At 39.2% G+C, this 16,669-nt stretch overlaps 1 protein-coding gene across 1 annotated transcript in view; it reads right to left on the bottom strand.

Annotated features, from left to right (window-relative positions):
- Window positions 1-5,363: 5,363 nt before the first annotated feature.
- Window positions 5,364-16,669, bottom strand: part of LOC126260052 (facilitated trehalose transporter Tret1-like) — a 108,913-nt gene continuing 97,607 nt past the window's right edge. Inside the window, exon 5 of the mRNA XM_049957241.1 lies at window positions 5,364-6,802. Coding sequence (XP_049813198.1) covers window positions 6,449-6,802 — 354 coding nt within the window. The 3' untranslated portion in view covers window positions 5,364-6,448. The remainder of the gene's footprint in view (window positions 6,803-16,669) is intronic.

Below are 16,669 nucleotides of genomic sequence, written 5' to 3'. Positions count from 1 at the left end.
AAAAAAAGGGCACACTTCTACAGTATAGCGTTTCACAGCATTTTCTTTCTTATAGGAAGCCTGTACATTGCCGTTTGAAAAATATAGAGCCAATGTCCGTCAGAATGTTTGTCACAGTATCGTGTAAAAATCTGAAGCAAGTCGGTCAAGAACTTACTGAGATGTTTCACAATGATTCAAACATTCTTCTGCAGCTCTTTAATAAGAGGAATCATGTTTATCCTAGCCACTATGACCTAACTATGGCAACACTTTCTCTGGAAATATTACATTTTGTGGAAATAATTGCTATGGGAAGTAAACATTACCGTCATATGAGAGGTGTCAGAGATTTCTTTGCAAAATGTTGGGTTTCATTTCTTAAAAAGGAGTATGTTACTGTCCTGATTGTTCCACCGTCGTCATTATTTTATTTTATTATTTGAAATTTAGTTTCACTGAACCATAAGTAAACTAAATTCCTTAAATTTTCTAAGAAGCTTGTTAAATATGCTTCTACAAGAACTGCTTATTAAAAATACGTACAGATTTATTATAACAGAAAAGAAGAATTTCTTGAAAAGGTTGGCAGGTTGCCTTGATTGCAGAACAGCCTAACGTGCTGTATTTATAATGAAGGAGAGAATGTAAGTGGCCCCTTTGTGTGTTACAGCCTTTGGTTTAGACTATGCTCACGCTGCATCTCCATCCTTTTCTAGTATTTGGTGCTGTACCATTTGTCTTCCTGTTTGCAAAGTGCCCTGCTTCAAGTTGTTAAAAGAGATACTCTTTTTCCGTATTTTCAAGGTTTTTCATTTTCGTCTATTCCTTGAACTTATTTCCTCGCTTTACGAGCTTTTACATTCTTTCTCTGTGCTGTACCATTTGTCTTCCTGCTTACAAAGTGTCCTGCTTCAAGTTGTTAAAAGAGATATTTTTTCCGTATTTTCAAGATTTTTCATTTTCGTCTATTCCTTGAATTTATTTCCTCGCTTTACGAGCTTTTACATTCTTTCTCTGCGATTTATTCTGTTGTCATCTCTGCTGTATCGATTTCTGGTCATGTTACTCTTCTTTTCCATGACATGGAACACCTTTACAGTAGATGAAATTTTGAAATGAAACATTGTGTTCTATTGCCTTTTTACATTTATTTCCGCCATATTTTTCTTTTGACCAAACAACCACTGTTTTAGTTTATTGCTCCTGTAAGTATGAATTAAAATTAGTTTTCTTGAGTCTACTAATGTTCGTTTCCACATACCTTCCCCTCCAACTATGGCAAGAACTGATAACTCATCGTTTTCTTATTATATGAAATATTTTCACTTACTTTTTCCATACTTCAGCTCGCCTTTCACTGACCCACGGATACTAGTCGTAAAATGATCTATTAGCTTCTGTACTTTTGTTCTTCGTTCAGTCTGCAGCGTAAAAGTTTTCCCGTTTACCTACTGTGAAGAGTAAATGTAATTGTTACCCAACATCTAACGTGGACAGAACTTCATAATTTTTCAAGCACTTAATTCGCGTAATTGTAATGCCTAATTGGTCCTTTCTTTGAATATCTTGTCGCCTGTCACTCAGCTAAGAAATGTTACAGACAGTGTGGCGTAAGTTATTAGATGACTCTTACTACTAATCTATCCAAGGTTGTGTCGTCACGTAAGAGATCCGTGTTCATAATAATTTCCGTGAATTTGGCTCGAGTCACGATGTAAAATGCATCTGCTTTGCAAATTCGTTAGAGAAAAAATAGTTCTCTTTCATTAACCTTCTTTAATTGACCATTTGATTTACAGACACACCTACGATTTGAGTCTAACGGTTCTAAGAAGAAAAAGAACTGAGGATGACTTTACTCAATTAATTCCACAAAAAATTTAGACTACCACAATCAGTTTAAGGAATTCAATCCTATACTTTCGTGAATACATGAAGGATGGGACGAGATTCTAATGGATAAGCCATGGTTACATTTTAAACATTCAATCCGAACGATTAATTGATAAAGCAAGTTAGATACGGATCAAATATGAAAATAAGCAAAATAAATAAGAAAATGTTATATTAAATATATTACCTACCAATACTGAGTAGTGATCGGGGATGACAGGGATATGGTCACAAAATGCACGTGAAAAGGAAAGTAAATCTCCACTACTAATAACGACTACGATGCCTGACGCGTACGTAGTACAGAAGTCTTAACTCAACCCTGAGCAAGTGGCACACCGTGAAAAATTCATTAAATTCCACACTACGAAGTAAAGACAAATAATTTACACCTTTGCGTATACGTTTAATTCCGCTGTAGCTTCGGATTTTGGTGAAGTGGGGTTCGGACCATGGGTTGTGCGGATACGTGCAGCATATTTTAAAAATTATTTCATTAAACACCAAACTTCCCATAACAGAACATTAATACACTTACAATCATTAACTCGCCTGCTTCTTCGATGTATAGACTGAACAGTGGGCGCGAAAGCTTAAATCCCTGTTTCACACCCTTTTTAATCCGAAGTGTGGGAAGTGTCGAACCCGCTCTCACTACCTGCCTCCACTTCTTCCTCTCTTGTGCCCTTTCCTTCCTTTCAGTTATACCCAGCATTCTGCTGCCGGACATCACCTCGTCTTCCCGTTTGCTTGTTGGTCTTCCTGGTAGACTTGAGCCTTCTGTCTTCATTTCATATATCTTTGGTACTGATCTGGCATGGTAAATCCTGATAGCAGGCCTGCTCATTGCAAACGTCACGCTTTGGCGCTGTTCCCTACGAAGAACTGGCCGGCTGGCTTAACTAGTTAATAGTTGTGTCTTCAAATCCATCTCTGTGTTGCTCGGCCAAATTTTGACCCCGAGATTTTTCTGTAAATTTTATTTTCGAAGACTGAGAGTTTATGCAATTCTTTTTTGGTCATCCTCCATGCTTCGTCTCCGTATAGTGGTACGGATCTGGTTTTGTGTTGTAGACTTCAGCTTGGTTTTCTGGTCAAGAGTTTGAAGGACAGAAGTTTCTGGAAGGAAAAGTAAACTCTGTTTCTTTCCGTAGACTTGTTTGATATTCGAATTACTTTTATTGCAGGAGTCATTAATATTTACACCAAGATATTTGTAGTTGGGAGTGTTGTTGAAAGAGTAGTTTTCTATCTGAAGGCTTATCACTTCTCACTTACAATAAAACAACATGAAGTTCAACTAAGCCATCAGTCACCCACAAATCTACCCATACTTATATCTCAATAACATGTTATACAAGAACGTAGGTAATATCTCATGAACGTAAACAAAGTAACAGAACAACATCTTAATGTAACAGAAGTTAATCATTGGTTCAATGACATCAAATAAGGAACACAATAAATTTTTAAAAAACGGTGGAGTAACCAACTGTTTTATACTCATTATGAGAAACAAATCTATTTCTCCGTAGTACCTAATTACAAACACAGTGTATAAATGTCAGCTCTGCCTTACAGCATGCACTGTCACACGCCCCGCGTACCATGAACAACAAACAACTATTTACATAGCACCCATATACTTACGTTCAGGAAGTTGTTTACAAGTTGTTACACAGTGTGCGGTTCTTAATTACTTCTTAAGCGTTTTAACGTGATTCATTGAATATATATTTATGATTCAATGGCAATATAAGGGTTGAATTGTAAGAGTGGCTGCTTTTCTTTTTATTATTATTTTTATTGAGCCATCAGTCTTCTGACTGGTTTGACGCGACCCGCCACGCCACAAATTCCTCACCTATGCCAACCTCTTCACCTCAGAATAGCACTTGCAACCTACGTCCTCAGTTATATTATCATCGAAGTTATTCCGTGATGTATTAACACATGTCCTATCATCCTGTCCCTTCTTATTCTGAGTGTTTTCCTTATATTTCTTTCCTCGCCGATTCTGTGGAGAACCTTCTCATTCCTTACCTAATTTCGTCTGTAGCATCGCATCTGTTCCCGTTTTCCCACAGTCAGTGTTTAACTACCACACAATACTGTGTCCCAAACGTACATTCTTAGAAATTTCTTCTTATAATTGAGGTGTCTGTTTGATATTAGTAGATGTGTCTTGTCCAGGAATGCTTTTTATATCATCCTTTCTCCGTCCGACAAGGGTATTTGCTGCCTACGTATCACAACTACTCAACATCATCTGCTTCGTGATCATAAATTCTGATGTTACGTTTCTGCTGTTCTTATTTCTGCTACTTCTCATAATTTTCGTAGTTCTTACATTTACTCTCAATCCATATTCTGTGCTCATTAGACTATTCATTCCATTTAGCGCCTCCTGTAATTCATCTCTAATTTCACTGAGATTAGCAATGTCACCAGCGAATCTTATCATTGATATCCTTCCACCTTGGATTTTAATTCCACTCTTGAAACTCTCTTTTATTTCCGTCACTGCTTCTTCGATGTATAGACTGAACAGTGGGCACGGAAGCTTAAATCCCTGTTTCACACCCTTTTTAATCCGAGCACCTCGTTTTTCATCTTCCACTCTAATGTTTCTCGCTCTGTCTTTCCCTGTAGCTTATCCCTATTTTTCTCAGAATTTCGAATAACTTGCAACACTTCACATTGTCGAACGCTATTTCCAGGTCTACAAATTATATGAACGTGTATTGATTTTTCTTCAGCCTTGCTTCAGTTATCAACTGCATATCAGAACTGCGTCTCTGTCGCCTATGTCTTTCCTAAAGCTAAACTTATAGTCGTTTAACAGGTGTTATACCGATTGTGCCTTTTTTAAGTTAATCTCATTGAGGAGAAGTATTTTTATTCGATGATATATGTGTATTTTATCATGAGCGTCTGACTTCATATTCTGTGGTGCCCACGTTAATAATGTGGGTGGTAACTCATTTCTTGGAATTTTATGTTATTGTGTTAGGTGTTAAGCCTTTTGAAAAACTGAACTTGAACCCCCAGTTTGCTTTATCTTATTCATGCGCTCTGCTATTTATATTACTCATATTGCTAATAAAATTAAATTACAGTTGGTTAAAAGCCCATTCTTGCGCACTCCTCAGCCAAGCCCCAGTCCAACTAAAATCCATCGCAAGGAATTGATACCTTTCAAATGAAATTTTAAGTTGAAATAGAGTATTAATTGCCTTTAACTGTCCTTTTTCTATGTTTCTCTGCAGAGGTAGTAACTCCCGAACCTTAACTTTCAAATGCAAAATAGAGTAGTAAATAACAAAAAGAGAGATTTTACTGCTACAGACATTATTTCAATGGTTGTCATACTAAAGGGGCTAATTATCAAAACGTACATTCTAGGTTATTCAGAATAAACTTTATTCTAACAAGCAGAAAATAAATATGCAGTAACTTCACACTAACACTTGTATCATAGACTTTAGGAAAGCAAGTTATCACTTGGCACAATCCAAAATAACAAATAAACATTGAATTTTGAATAAATTTCAGCTGAAATGCTAAAGGGGCTAATAAGACCATCAAACAAGTTTTGCAGTGTTTCTAGCTCAAGTAATCATTTTACTGTGTTGTCTCGGCACAGGTAACATTAAAAGTTTTTGTACGCCTAAGGCCGGTATTCCATCACACTTTTGAGATCTCTTTTCTTCTATGAATACTATCGTTTTGCATCAGTGACCTCACTGAATGTAGTCGTTTAGGAATCTCCACATCGCTGGCCTTTTTTTCAGTACTCATTTCCCATCTATCAGTGGCACCTAATGTCTTTTTTCTGCACAACACAAGAGTTGGCAGCTTTAATCCACGAGGCAGAACTTATATTAGTGTTACTTTTAATCATGATCGTGCCAGTTGCTTGCTGAAAATCCATAAAATAACTGTCTTTCATCTGAAAAACTTTAAAAGGTTGCTTATTGGACGTTTTGCTATGGTGTTCATTACATCATCAGGAAGAAAATGCTTCCTCACCTCCGCTCACGCTCTCCTTTAGCGTTACCAGATTTTCTGTTACTTCCCTTTGCTGGGTTATTCATATAGCTTTCACTATCCATTGAACCGCCGATAAAGACACGCAAGAGTCAGGCTTCAAAACGGCAGGAGCTAGCGGAGGTGTATAATCCCTATGTACAGAACAGCAAAGTCGTTTGACACATTCTACACTTATCACTTTGACATGAACAAGTCATAGTAGTACTCTCTCGTCCATCTGTTGGTCTTTGAAGCATCGGCCATAATTGGAGAGTGACATTTTAGCATGTAAAAACCATCTTCACATTCCACCTAACGAACTAGAAAACACACTTCGTGCAAAATTGCCTCTTAGTCGTTTAGCACGATAACCCGTATGTTTTAATGTACTCAGAGCTTAAAGAAATCTCAAAATCAAGCTAGGGTTGTGTTTGGATACATATTCTTAGATGTTCCTGCTAAACAGAACTGATTCTGTTTGCGTAGGTCATTCAAGATTCTTGTCTCAGGTTCGGTATCATACATATACATCTCATAAAAATTACTGCACAGCACTAACATCCTCGAGGCTCGTCTTTCGCGTTAAGGACTCACGAGGGAGCCCTTCCGCCTTAGCGCTCATCTCGGCAGTGATGTCCTCCAGAGAACGGCCCTTAGTCTCTGGGATGAAGAACCACGCAAAGATGACCCCGACAAAGCAAGATATGGAGAAGAACCAGAAGGGGACGTAGGTTCCGAAGGAGTCTTCGATCAGTTGGAACAGCTTGGTGATGCCGAACGCCAGCACCGACAACAGGATGCCGACGCAGGCGTTGGAGAATCCTCGGACGGACGCGGGAGTCAGCTCGTTGCTCAACACCCACAGTAATGCGCTGCCTCCCATGTCGTAGGAAATCTGCAACAAGGAAGCAGTTTGTACTTTCTATGCACCTGAGTTTATTTTTTAATGCATGATGAACCTGAACTCGACCGATAAAACTCCCGAGCATGTTCAAGGAAAGTTTCTGTGTTTTGTTTGTGCTAGTGACCCGTGATCGCCGGTAACGTGTTGCAGAGTAACTGCATGGTCTGATTTTATCTGTTTGTCACCCCAATTACCTGATTTTCTGTGCAAATAACATCATAACATTGCGAAAACATGTGCAAAGGGCAGCAAAAGTTTAGGTTTGGCTTCTTTTTTCTCAAGAATAATTGCCAGCAGTGGGAAAGTAGATGTCGTTAATATATTTCGCACAAATTCACGCACTGATGTCTTATGGGGTATATATTTGAGGAAACTCCTCACTTTGGCGGAAAGTGTTCGTTACACAAAAGAAAGTAATTTAAAATAGTTGGGAATATTAGCCACAGCTTCACAGTAGATGAATTCACTTATGAAATTTATTAAGAAATATTCAACTTTATTTGAGAGTAATGTAGATATCCACAGGTACAACAAGATAAGGAAAACTGGACTGCATTACCCTTTATGCATCTAGCTAAGGCACATAAAGGGGTGAACTGTGCAACTACAAGACTCTTAGACATTTAATTTCCATGGGAAGTTAGTTATATGTTCCAACGATCAGTCTCACGGTAACCAATATGATGTGGAACATGTCAAGGGCATAAGAAATGTACACATGAATATTTTTATTGCATATGACATTTCCTTAAATGGCACAAAATTCATATACTATACCTACAGATTTATTTATTCCTATTTAGGAATTCATCTATGGTATACAAGGATTTGTCAACGAGGTAAGGTTTGTATTTAGTTTTGAAATTGTTAGTGCTGTGTGTCTGAAATTTTATTTCATCTGGTAATTTATCGAACAGTTTTAGAGCAGCATAGTTCACCCATTTCTTTGCCAAAGATAGGTTAAGTAGAGATTAGTGTAAGTCTTTCTTTCATTTGGTGTGATAATCATGAATGTCACTTGTTTTAAACTGGTCCATGTCGTTGAGAACATGATCACCGAATAAATGTACTGTGAGGTTTTTGTAAGAATTCCTAACATTAAAGAGATGACTACAAGATGTGTGATTATGAGCCCCACACATTATTCTAACCTCTTTCTTTTCAGAAATGAATACTTTTTTTTTTCCTAAGAGTTGAGTTGCCCCAAAATATTATACCATATGACATCAGAGAGTGAAAGTATGCAAACTATGTTAGCTTGCTAACTTCTGCATCCTCAAAATCAGCAATTATTCTGATTGCAGAAGTTACTGAACCTTTAGGAGATCCCAAATATGAATATTCCTATTAAGATTCTCATCTGTATGTACACCCAATAGCTTAGTATGCTCTACCCTGGCATGTTATACTTATTGAGGGAACTGTACTCCTTGCACTAGAAATTTGGATGTAGTGTGTTTTTTAAAAGTTCGGGGCAAGTTCACTCACACAAAACAAATCAATATCTTTTACAAAGACATTATTTCTATTATTTTCTATTGGATTAATAATAAATCTTCTATCATCAGCAAACAGTGTCAGTGTAGCTTCTTGTTTCAGATAAGAAGGGAGGTCATTCACATGTATCCAGAACAGAAGGGTATCTATGATCGAATCCTGTGAGAACACGTGAAGTAATTTCATCCCAGTTGGATGAAGTGGGAAACTTCCTTAAATCACTTAAACCATATAAAGAAGCTTTTTGATTCCTGTTATGTAGGTATGACTTAAGCCACTCATATTTTGTTCCATTTATACCACAGAATTTTCAATATCTATTACATAATGTTGTGGTTGACACAATCCAACACTTTGGGAAAGTTACAGGAAATTCCTATTAGTGACATGTTACTATTTAAAGACTCTGTTATGTGGTCAGTGAAACTGTATGTTGCTGTCTCGGTGGAACAGCATTTTTGAAATCCAAACTGTGATTTACTGAGTATCGCATTTCTGCTGAGATGGCCAACCACTCTTGAGTTCATTACTTCCTCGCCAATTTTTTAAAATGCCGTGAGCAAGGATACTGACCAGTAATTGTTGACATCTTTGGTGTCCCCTTTTTTTGTACAGAGACTTGACAATGGCATATTTTAATCTGTTTGGGAAAATAGCTTGATTTAGTGCTGCATTGCAGATGTGACTCAGATCATCAGCTGTAACTGCTCTACATTGGTTTAATCTCTTGTTAGAGATGTCATCTATTCCAACAGACCATTTATTTTTCAATGGTTTAATGATTTTCCTTATTTCACAAGAAGTTGTTAGATGAGAATTAATCTGATTAGGATTTCTCAAAACTGACTCTTCCATGTATTGCTTGTCTTTTTCTTTTGAAGTTTCTTCACTAATTTTTTCACATACACCTAAGAAATGGTTGTTAAATACATTAGCTACTTGTGTACTCTTGGTTAAGATGTTCTCATTCTCTTTAATGGTAGTACTATCTATCCAAGTGGTTACTTTTCCTGTCTCTCTTCTAACAATGTTCCATACTGATATGATTTTCTTGCCCAAGTTGTAAATTTAATCTATAATATTCATATACACTCCTGGAAATTGAAATAAGAACACCGTGAATTCATTGTCCCAGGAAGGGGAAACTTTATTGACACATTCCTGGGGTCAGATACATCACATGATCGCACTGACAGAACCACAGGCACATAGACACAGGCAACAGAGCATGCACAATGTCGGCACTAGTACAGTGTATATCCACCTTTCGCAGCAATGCAGGCTGCTATTCTCCCATGGAGACGATCGTTGAGATGCTGGATGTAGTCCTGTGGAACGGCTTGCCATACCATTTCCACCTGGCGCCTCAGTTGGACCAGCGTTCGTGCTGGACGTGCAGACCGCGTGAGACGACGCTTCATCCAGTCCCAAACATGCTCAATGGGGGACAGATCCGGAGATCGTGCTGGCCAGGGTAGTTGACTTACACCTTCTAGAGCACGTTGGGTGGCACGGGATACATGCGGACGTGCATTGTCCTGTTGGAACAGCAAGTTCCCTTGCCGGTCTAGGAATGGTAGAACGATGGGTTCGATAACGGTTTGGATGTACCGTGCACTATTCAGTGTCCCCTCAACGATCACCAGTGGTGTACGGCCAGTGTAGGAGATCGCTCCCCACACCATGATGCCGGGTGTTGGCCCTGTGTGCCTCGGTCGTATGCAGTCCTGATTGTGGCGCTCACCTGCACGGCGCCAAACACGCATGCGACCATCATTGGCACCAAGGCAGAAGCGACTCTCATCGCTGAAGACGACACGTCTCCATTCGTACCTCCATTCACGCCTGTCGCGACACCACTGGAGGCGGGCTGCACGATGTTGGGGCGTGAGCGGAAGACGGCCTAACGGTGTGCGGGACCGTAGCCCAGCTTCATGGAGACGGTTGCGAATGGTCCTCGCCGATACCCCAGGAGCAACAGTGTCCCTAATTTGCTGGGAAGTGGCGGTGCGGTCCCCTACGGCACTGCGTAGGATCCTACGGTCTTGGCGTGCATCCGTGCGTCGCTGCGGTCCGGTCCCAGGTCGACGGGCACGTGCACCTTCCGCCGACCACTGGCGACAACATCGATGTACTGTGGAGACCTCACGCCCCACGTGTTGAGTAATTCGGCGGTACGTCCACCCGGCCTCCCGCATGCCCACTATACGCCCTCGCTCAAAGTCCGTCAACTGCACATACGGTTCACGTCCACGCTGTCGCGGCATGCTACCAGTGTTAAAGACTGCGATGGAGCTCCGTATGCCACGGCAAACTGGCTGACACTGACGGCGGCGGTGCACAAATGCTGCGCAGCTAGCGCCATTCGACGGCCAACACCGCGGTTCCTGGTGTGTCCGCTGTGCCGAGCGTGTGATCATTGCTTGTACAGCCCTCTTGCAGTGTCCGGAGCAAGTATGGTGGGTCTGACACACCGGTGTCAATGTGTTCTTTTTTCCATTTCCAGGAGTGTATTTTCGATTTTCTGACAACTTTTCTCAGTATTTTACAATAATTTTTATAGTGTAAAATTACTTCTGAGTCTTTACTAATACTTGCTGCCTCATGCAATTTTCTTTTCCTTTCTGAAGACACATTAATGCATGTAGTGATACAAGGTTTTCTTGAAAACTGTTTGGTGTTATATTTCGTAGTTTACATTTTAGTAATTCAGTAATTTTTTATCAAGAAATATGTTGCATTTATCATTGACATTTGGCTCATTATATACATCTTCCCATTTTACATTTCTTAAACTTTCTCTGAACTGCCATACAGATACCAGGTTGACCGGCCTTACATTTTTACTTAATGGTTTCTGCCCCAAACTGTACACCCTGCTAATATTTGTAAGTTAATCAGTTGTGCATCATGGTCTGATAATCCATGTATCCCAGAGAAGGCATATGTTAGTTTTACATCGTAATGCTGCACAAATACATTTTCAGTTAGAGTGCTACTGTATTGAGCTATACATGTTGGGAAATTGATCATGAATTCTTAGTTATATATCATTAATAACACTTCTAGTTCACTTTTCCTATCAGAACAGCTTAGAAAGTTTACATTGAAATAGCCACAGATTAATAACTACTTCTGCTCGTGTGACAGACAGCATCGTATGGAATCAAACTTTTTTGTGAAAGCTCCAAATCTCCCAATGGGGACCTGTACACTGTTGCTAATATCAACACCACATTATCTAGCTGTAGTTCACAATCACAAACTTGATGTGTTTATCGACAGAAAATTTGCTTACTCCTACAGTTTTGTACTTATACCCGTATTTGTTTAAATGGCAACTCCTCCTTTATCCATGCTAGATTTGCAAATGTACGACTCTTATACTGGCAATTTATATTTCCACAGTTACATGGTGTTCAGACAGACATAGTACATCAATCTCAGTCTTATTTTTGAGATAATCTAAACACACTAACAGCTCATCGACTTTATTTTTAAGATTTTGAGAGAAATAGCAGTGATTTTTTCAGATGCAGTCTGAAGAAGTTTTGCTTTAGCACCACTTACTATACTGTAACAAATTCTTGACTAGAAATAATTAGCCATTTATACCTGAAGAAAGTTTTAAACGATCGACATATGACTATATACATATTTTTCACTTTTAATACGTGTCCTATTTTGTTCTGTTTTCAAGTTAAACATCGTTATCTTCACAGTGAATTAGATTTCCGGAACATGTAACTAACTGCATCCTCATCCACAGTTATTTATTGTCATTGCACTGTAGAACCCAATAAAATTTCGAGCAAATGATCGATTTTAATCAACAGTATGTGTAAATAAATACACATCCATAGATAAGGCCGTAATATATCTCATGCGTATTGTCCCCCCCCCCCAAAAAAAAAAAAAATTCAAATTGCTTCAATTTCCCTGCTGCAACAGAAATTGGAAGAGGTATTCGTTGATTATAATGGAATTTAGGAACTGCAAAAAGTTTTTTGTGCTAGAGTATACAGCGGATTAAATATACATGAGGCTGTTAGTTGTTTGACAAAAACACTTTATTTCATTGATAATTAGCTGATTAAACTCCCTTGCGCAACATCAAGCAACCTGATGGTGAACACAATAACAAAATCTGCGAGTGACTCCAAACATACACAAAAAACGTACTCATAGTAAAAGAATATGTCTATCAACTGTACCATTCTTGCTTTTGTTCTTTTGTTTCGGAGCACCTTACCTATGACATGCATCAATACATACTTTTGTGCATGCTTCTTTCAGGTATCATACAAAAAATGACAGAAGAAATAGCTTAGTTAAATTTTCTGTCTAGAAATTAGTGTTCATCCATGACACATCATTAAAAAAAATAAAAAAAATTAAAGAAACTTTACAAAAGTTTGGCAAAGACCAACTGCTACTAAACTGACGTCTGTAATGTTTGTAAAATAAATGAATTGTAAGTGATCGTATACTCGTGAGATATAGAGTAAAATAGACAAGCAGGAATCTGGAACCGAAGAACATGGAAATTAATCCCATGAACCATGGAGTTTGCCGAGATAGGGTGGCTTGCGTGCCTCAATGATACAGGTAGTCTTATCAGATCAGATTAGTTTTTCGTTCCATAGATCCGTGCTGCGGAGATCCTCATGCATGCGACACATGTTATTTTTTTAAATCTGAACTAACAATACTAATTGTATGAATATATGCAATACATCATTTGTTTCTATTAAAAAATTCGTCAATGGCGTAGCGGGAGTTGGCCACCAGTAAGTCTTTCAGGCTCCTCTTAAACTGATCATTATTTGTAACTAAATTTTTTATGTTTGCTGACAAATTATTGAAAATGAGTGTTCCTGAGTAGTGGACCCCTTTTTGAACTAAAGTAAGTGTTTTTAAGTCCTTGTGCAGATCTTTTTTGTTCCTGGTATTGTATGTATGAACTGAGCTGTTTGTTGGAAAAAGAGATACATTATTTAGGACAAATTTAATTAAGGAGTAAATACAATGAGAGGCAGTAGTTAGTATACCCAGTTCTTTGAAGAGGTTTATTTACGGGACGTCCGTGAATTTACTCCACAAATAATACGTAATACACGCTTTTGGACTCAGAAAACTTTTGTTTGATTTGAAGAGTTAGCCCAAATTAAATGTACGTCCGTAAATGCTTCATTTATCATAAAGACGCCCTAATTGGCTTTTGAACGTCTGTGGGTATCGAGATGAAATTGATGTAATGTTACTGCTTCACATTATTACTTTACTGAATGTTAAAGAGAATAAACGTAGGTGCAACCACAAGGTGTGTTTGTTGAGAGACCTGACAAACATGTGGTTCCTGAAAAGGGCCAGCAGTCTTTTCAGTAGTTGTAGGGATTGGATGATTGATATGGCTTGTAATATTGGGATTGGATGATTGATATGGCTTGCAACATCACCAACATGCTCTTGCTTTGATGATGCTGTGAAAGGCTGAAAGCAAGGGGATATTACAGTGGTTATGTTTCCCAAGGGCACGCAGCTATATTGTATGGTTAATTAATGAAGAAAACATATCCCTGGATAAATATTTCGGAGGTAAAATTGGATCTGTGGATGGCGACTGTTCAGAAGGATGTTCTCAGGTAAAACAAAAATGGTATTCTATGGGCGTGAACGTAGAATGTTAGGTACCTTAACTGAGTAGATTGGCAAATTAATTTTGAAAGGGAAATTGATAAGTCATTTATAGTGGGAGGTAGTGAAGTGAAGCAGGAACACCACGAGTTCTGGTTATATGAAAATAGCATTACGAATACAAAGTCAAAGAAATGTAATGGAGGGGGGTCTAATAACGCAGGTAAGTTTGAAAGAATCTGAGGAATTTGCTGCATTCAGGAGGAGCATTAGCCAACGATTGACTGAAAGATGGGAAAAGAATACAAAAGAAGACGAACAGGTGCCATTGCAAGATGAAACGGTGCAGGCAGCAGAGGATCAAATAGGCAAAAAGAAAAGCGCAGAGGAAATCCTTGTATAACATAGGAGGTATTGATCTACTTGCCGAAAAAATATATATAGTTGCAACAAATAAAGGAGATAAAGGCAATATAAACGTCTAAAATATGGGGTAGAACTGATATGCAAAACTGCAAAGCAGGGGCAGTTAGTCAAGAAATGCAAAAACGTGTAAGTATGTATAACTAGGGGCAAGATAGATGGCGCCTGTAGTAAAATTAAAGAAACCATTGTAGAAAAGAGAAGAAATGTGAAAATATCTCCGATAACAAACCAGCACTAATCAAAGAAGGGAAACTAAAACGTGGAAGGAATGTGTCGAAGGGCTATGCATAAGAAACTAATTATAGCCAAGATATAGAAATAAAATAACAAGTGAATAAATAATAAGATGGGAGATATTATACTGCAAGAACCATTCGACAGAACTCTAATGGACCTAAGTCGAAACAAGTGCCCTGGAAAAGACGTTATTCTTCTAGAAATATTGAGATACTTGGGAGAACAAGCCATGACAAAAGTATTCCATCTGATGTACAAGATACGGGGTGGATAAAAATATGGGACCACCAAAAACAGAAATCATCACCAAGCTAATATGGTGCAGGAAAACCGTCGGCATTCAAAACAACTTCCTTTCGTTTCTGAATGGATAAATCCAGGTCTTATAAGGTTTTCAAGAGAATCGTATACCATTTTTCCCGCAAAATAGTGGCAAATTCAGATGACGATGATGGTGGTGGAGAACGATCACGCACCCTCGTCTCCAAAGTAAACCACTAAATCTCAATAATATTGAGATCTAAAGACTGAGGTGGCCACGAGAATCGCGATAGTTCGTCCTCGTACTCACAAAGGCACTCCTGGACGATTCGAGCTGAATGAAAAGGGGGGGGGGTGGAGGGCTGTAGTCTTGGAACACAGATTCACCTTTGGAGAACAAACATTGTACCATGGTACGGACGTGAAGAGCCAAAATGGTCACATGGTCCTTGGCAGTAACGCGACTTTGCAGTCTACCCGTAAAGCTCATGGGACACCACGATATGGCTATCCAAATCATCACCGAACCTCCACCATGGTTCACTCTTGGAACGTTAACTTAGGCAGAAGTTGGAAACAGTGTGAAATAAGATTCAATAGATAAAATGGCATTCGTCTACTGCTCGGCAGTTAAATTCTTATGACTTTGGCACCACGTTTTCCTCTTATGGACCTTTTTATCACTTATGAGTCAATGTGGAATTTCTGCCCGCCCTTCAAGTCCCTACTTACAGAGCTGCTTTCGTGTTGTTTTGAGGCTGACTGGTTTCGCGAGTGCAACATTCAGATCTACATTAATTCATGCTGCTGCTGTCGTTTTAACTCTCGCCACAATACTCTTCATTGACCGCCCGTCACAATCAGTCAACACAAACTCTAGTCTGGGTTGAGTCTCAGCGGATAATCTTCGGTACGATATCTTTTGAAACGCCTAACACTTCGGCTACCCTGGTTACGGAATCACTGATCGTACGTGCACGAACACTTTGTCCACGTTCGAATTAACTTGACTCCAATATAATGCAGTCAGTACACAGAAATGCGTTCTGACCAAGCATGACACTATTACAATTAAATGACAACCCTTAGCTGCTTACAGGCGTTGATATACGTCAACGGGGACAGATGAAAATGTGTGCCCCGACCGGGACTCGAAGCCGGGATCTCCTGCTTACATGGCAGACGCTCTATCCATCTGAGCCACCGAGGACACAGAGGATAGTGCGACTGCAGAAATTTATCTCTGGCACGCCTCCCGCGACACCCTCATTCCCAACGTATTGTCCCGCACTACATTCGTAGTGCCCCCGTCCATTATACTCATTACTCGCGGCGCGTTGCCGATTCCCGTAAGAGTTCGGGCACTTTTTGTGCATCCGCACAGAAGAAGGAGATGGTCAAGTGGCCGGTGAGCCTTAACTATATATATACTAAGATGGTATCTGTTCTTTCGGACATGTCCGAAAGAACAGGTACCATCTTAGTATACATAAGGATGACACTTGCAGCGTACTGCGGACACTGCACAAACGCAGTTCCTGGTGAAATGGAACATAAAAACCTATAGACTAGGAAGGCATCTGCATTTATGTTGAAGAACAACGAAACTTTGTCTCGAAACCAAAATCCAAGAAGATTCTGGTCGTATGTGAGATAAGCTAGCGTCAAGACACAATAAATGCCTTGTCTGCGCAGTAGCAATCGAAATACTCTACACGACAGCGATACCAAAGCAGAGTTACTATACATAGCCTTCTGAAATTTCTTCACCAAGGAAGACGAAGTACATACTCGTGAATC

The sequence above is a fragment of the Schistocerca nitens genome, chromosome 5, assembly GCF_023898315.1.
Source record: "Schistocerca nitens isolate TAMUIC-IGC-003100 chromosome 5, iqSchNite1.1, whole genome shotgun sequence".
Taxonomy (NCBI): domain Eukaryota; kingdom Metazoa; phylum Arthropoda; class Insecta; order Orthoptera; family Acrididae; genus Schistocerca; species Schistocerca nitens.
Note: the sequence above shows the minus strand (reverse complement) of the source record. Positions and strands in the feature narration are given on the sequence as shown.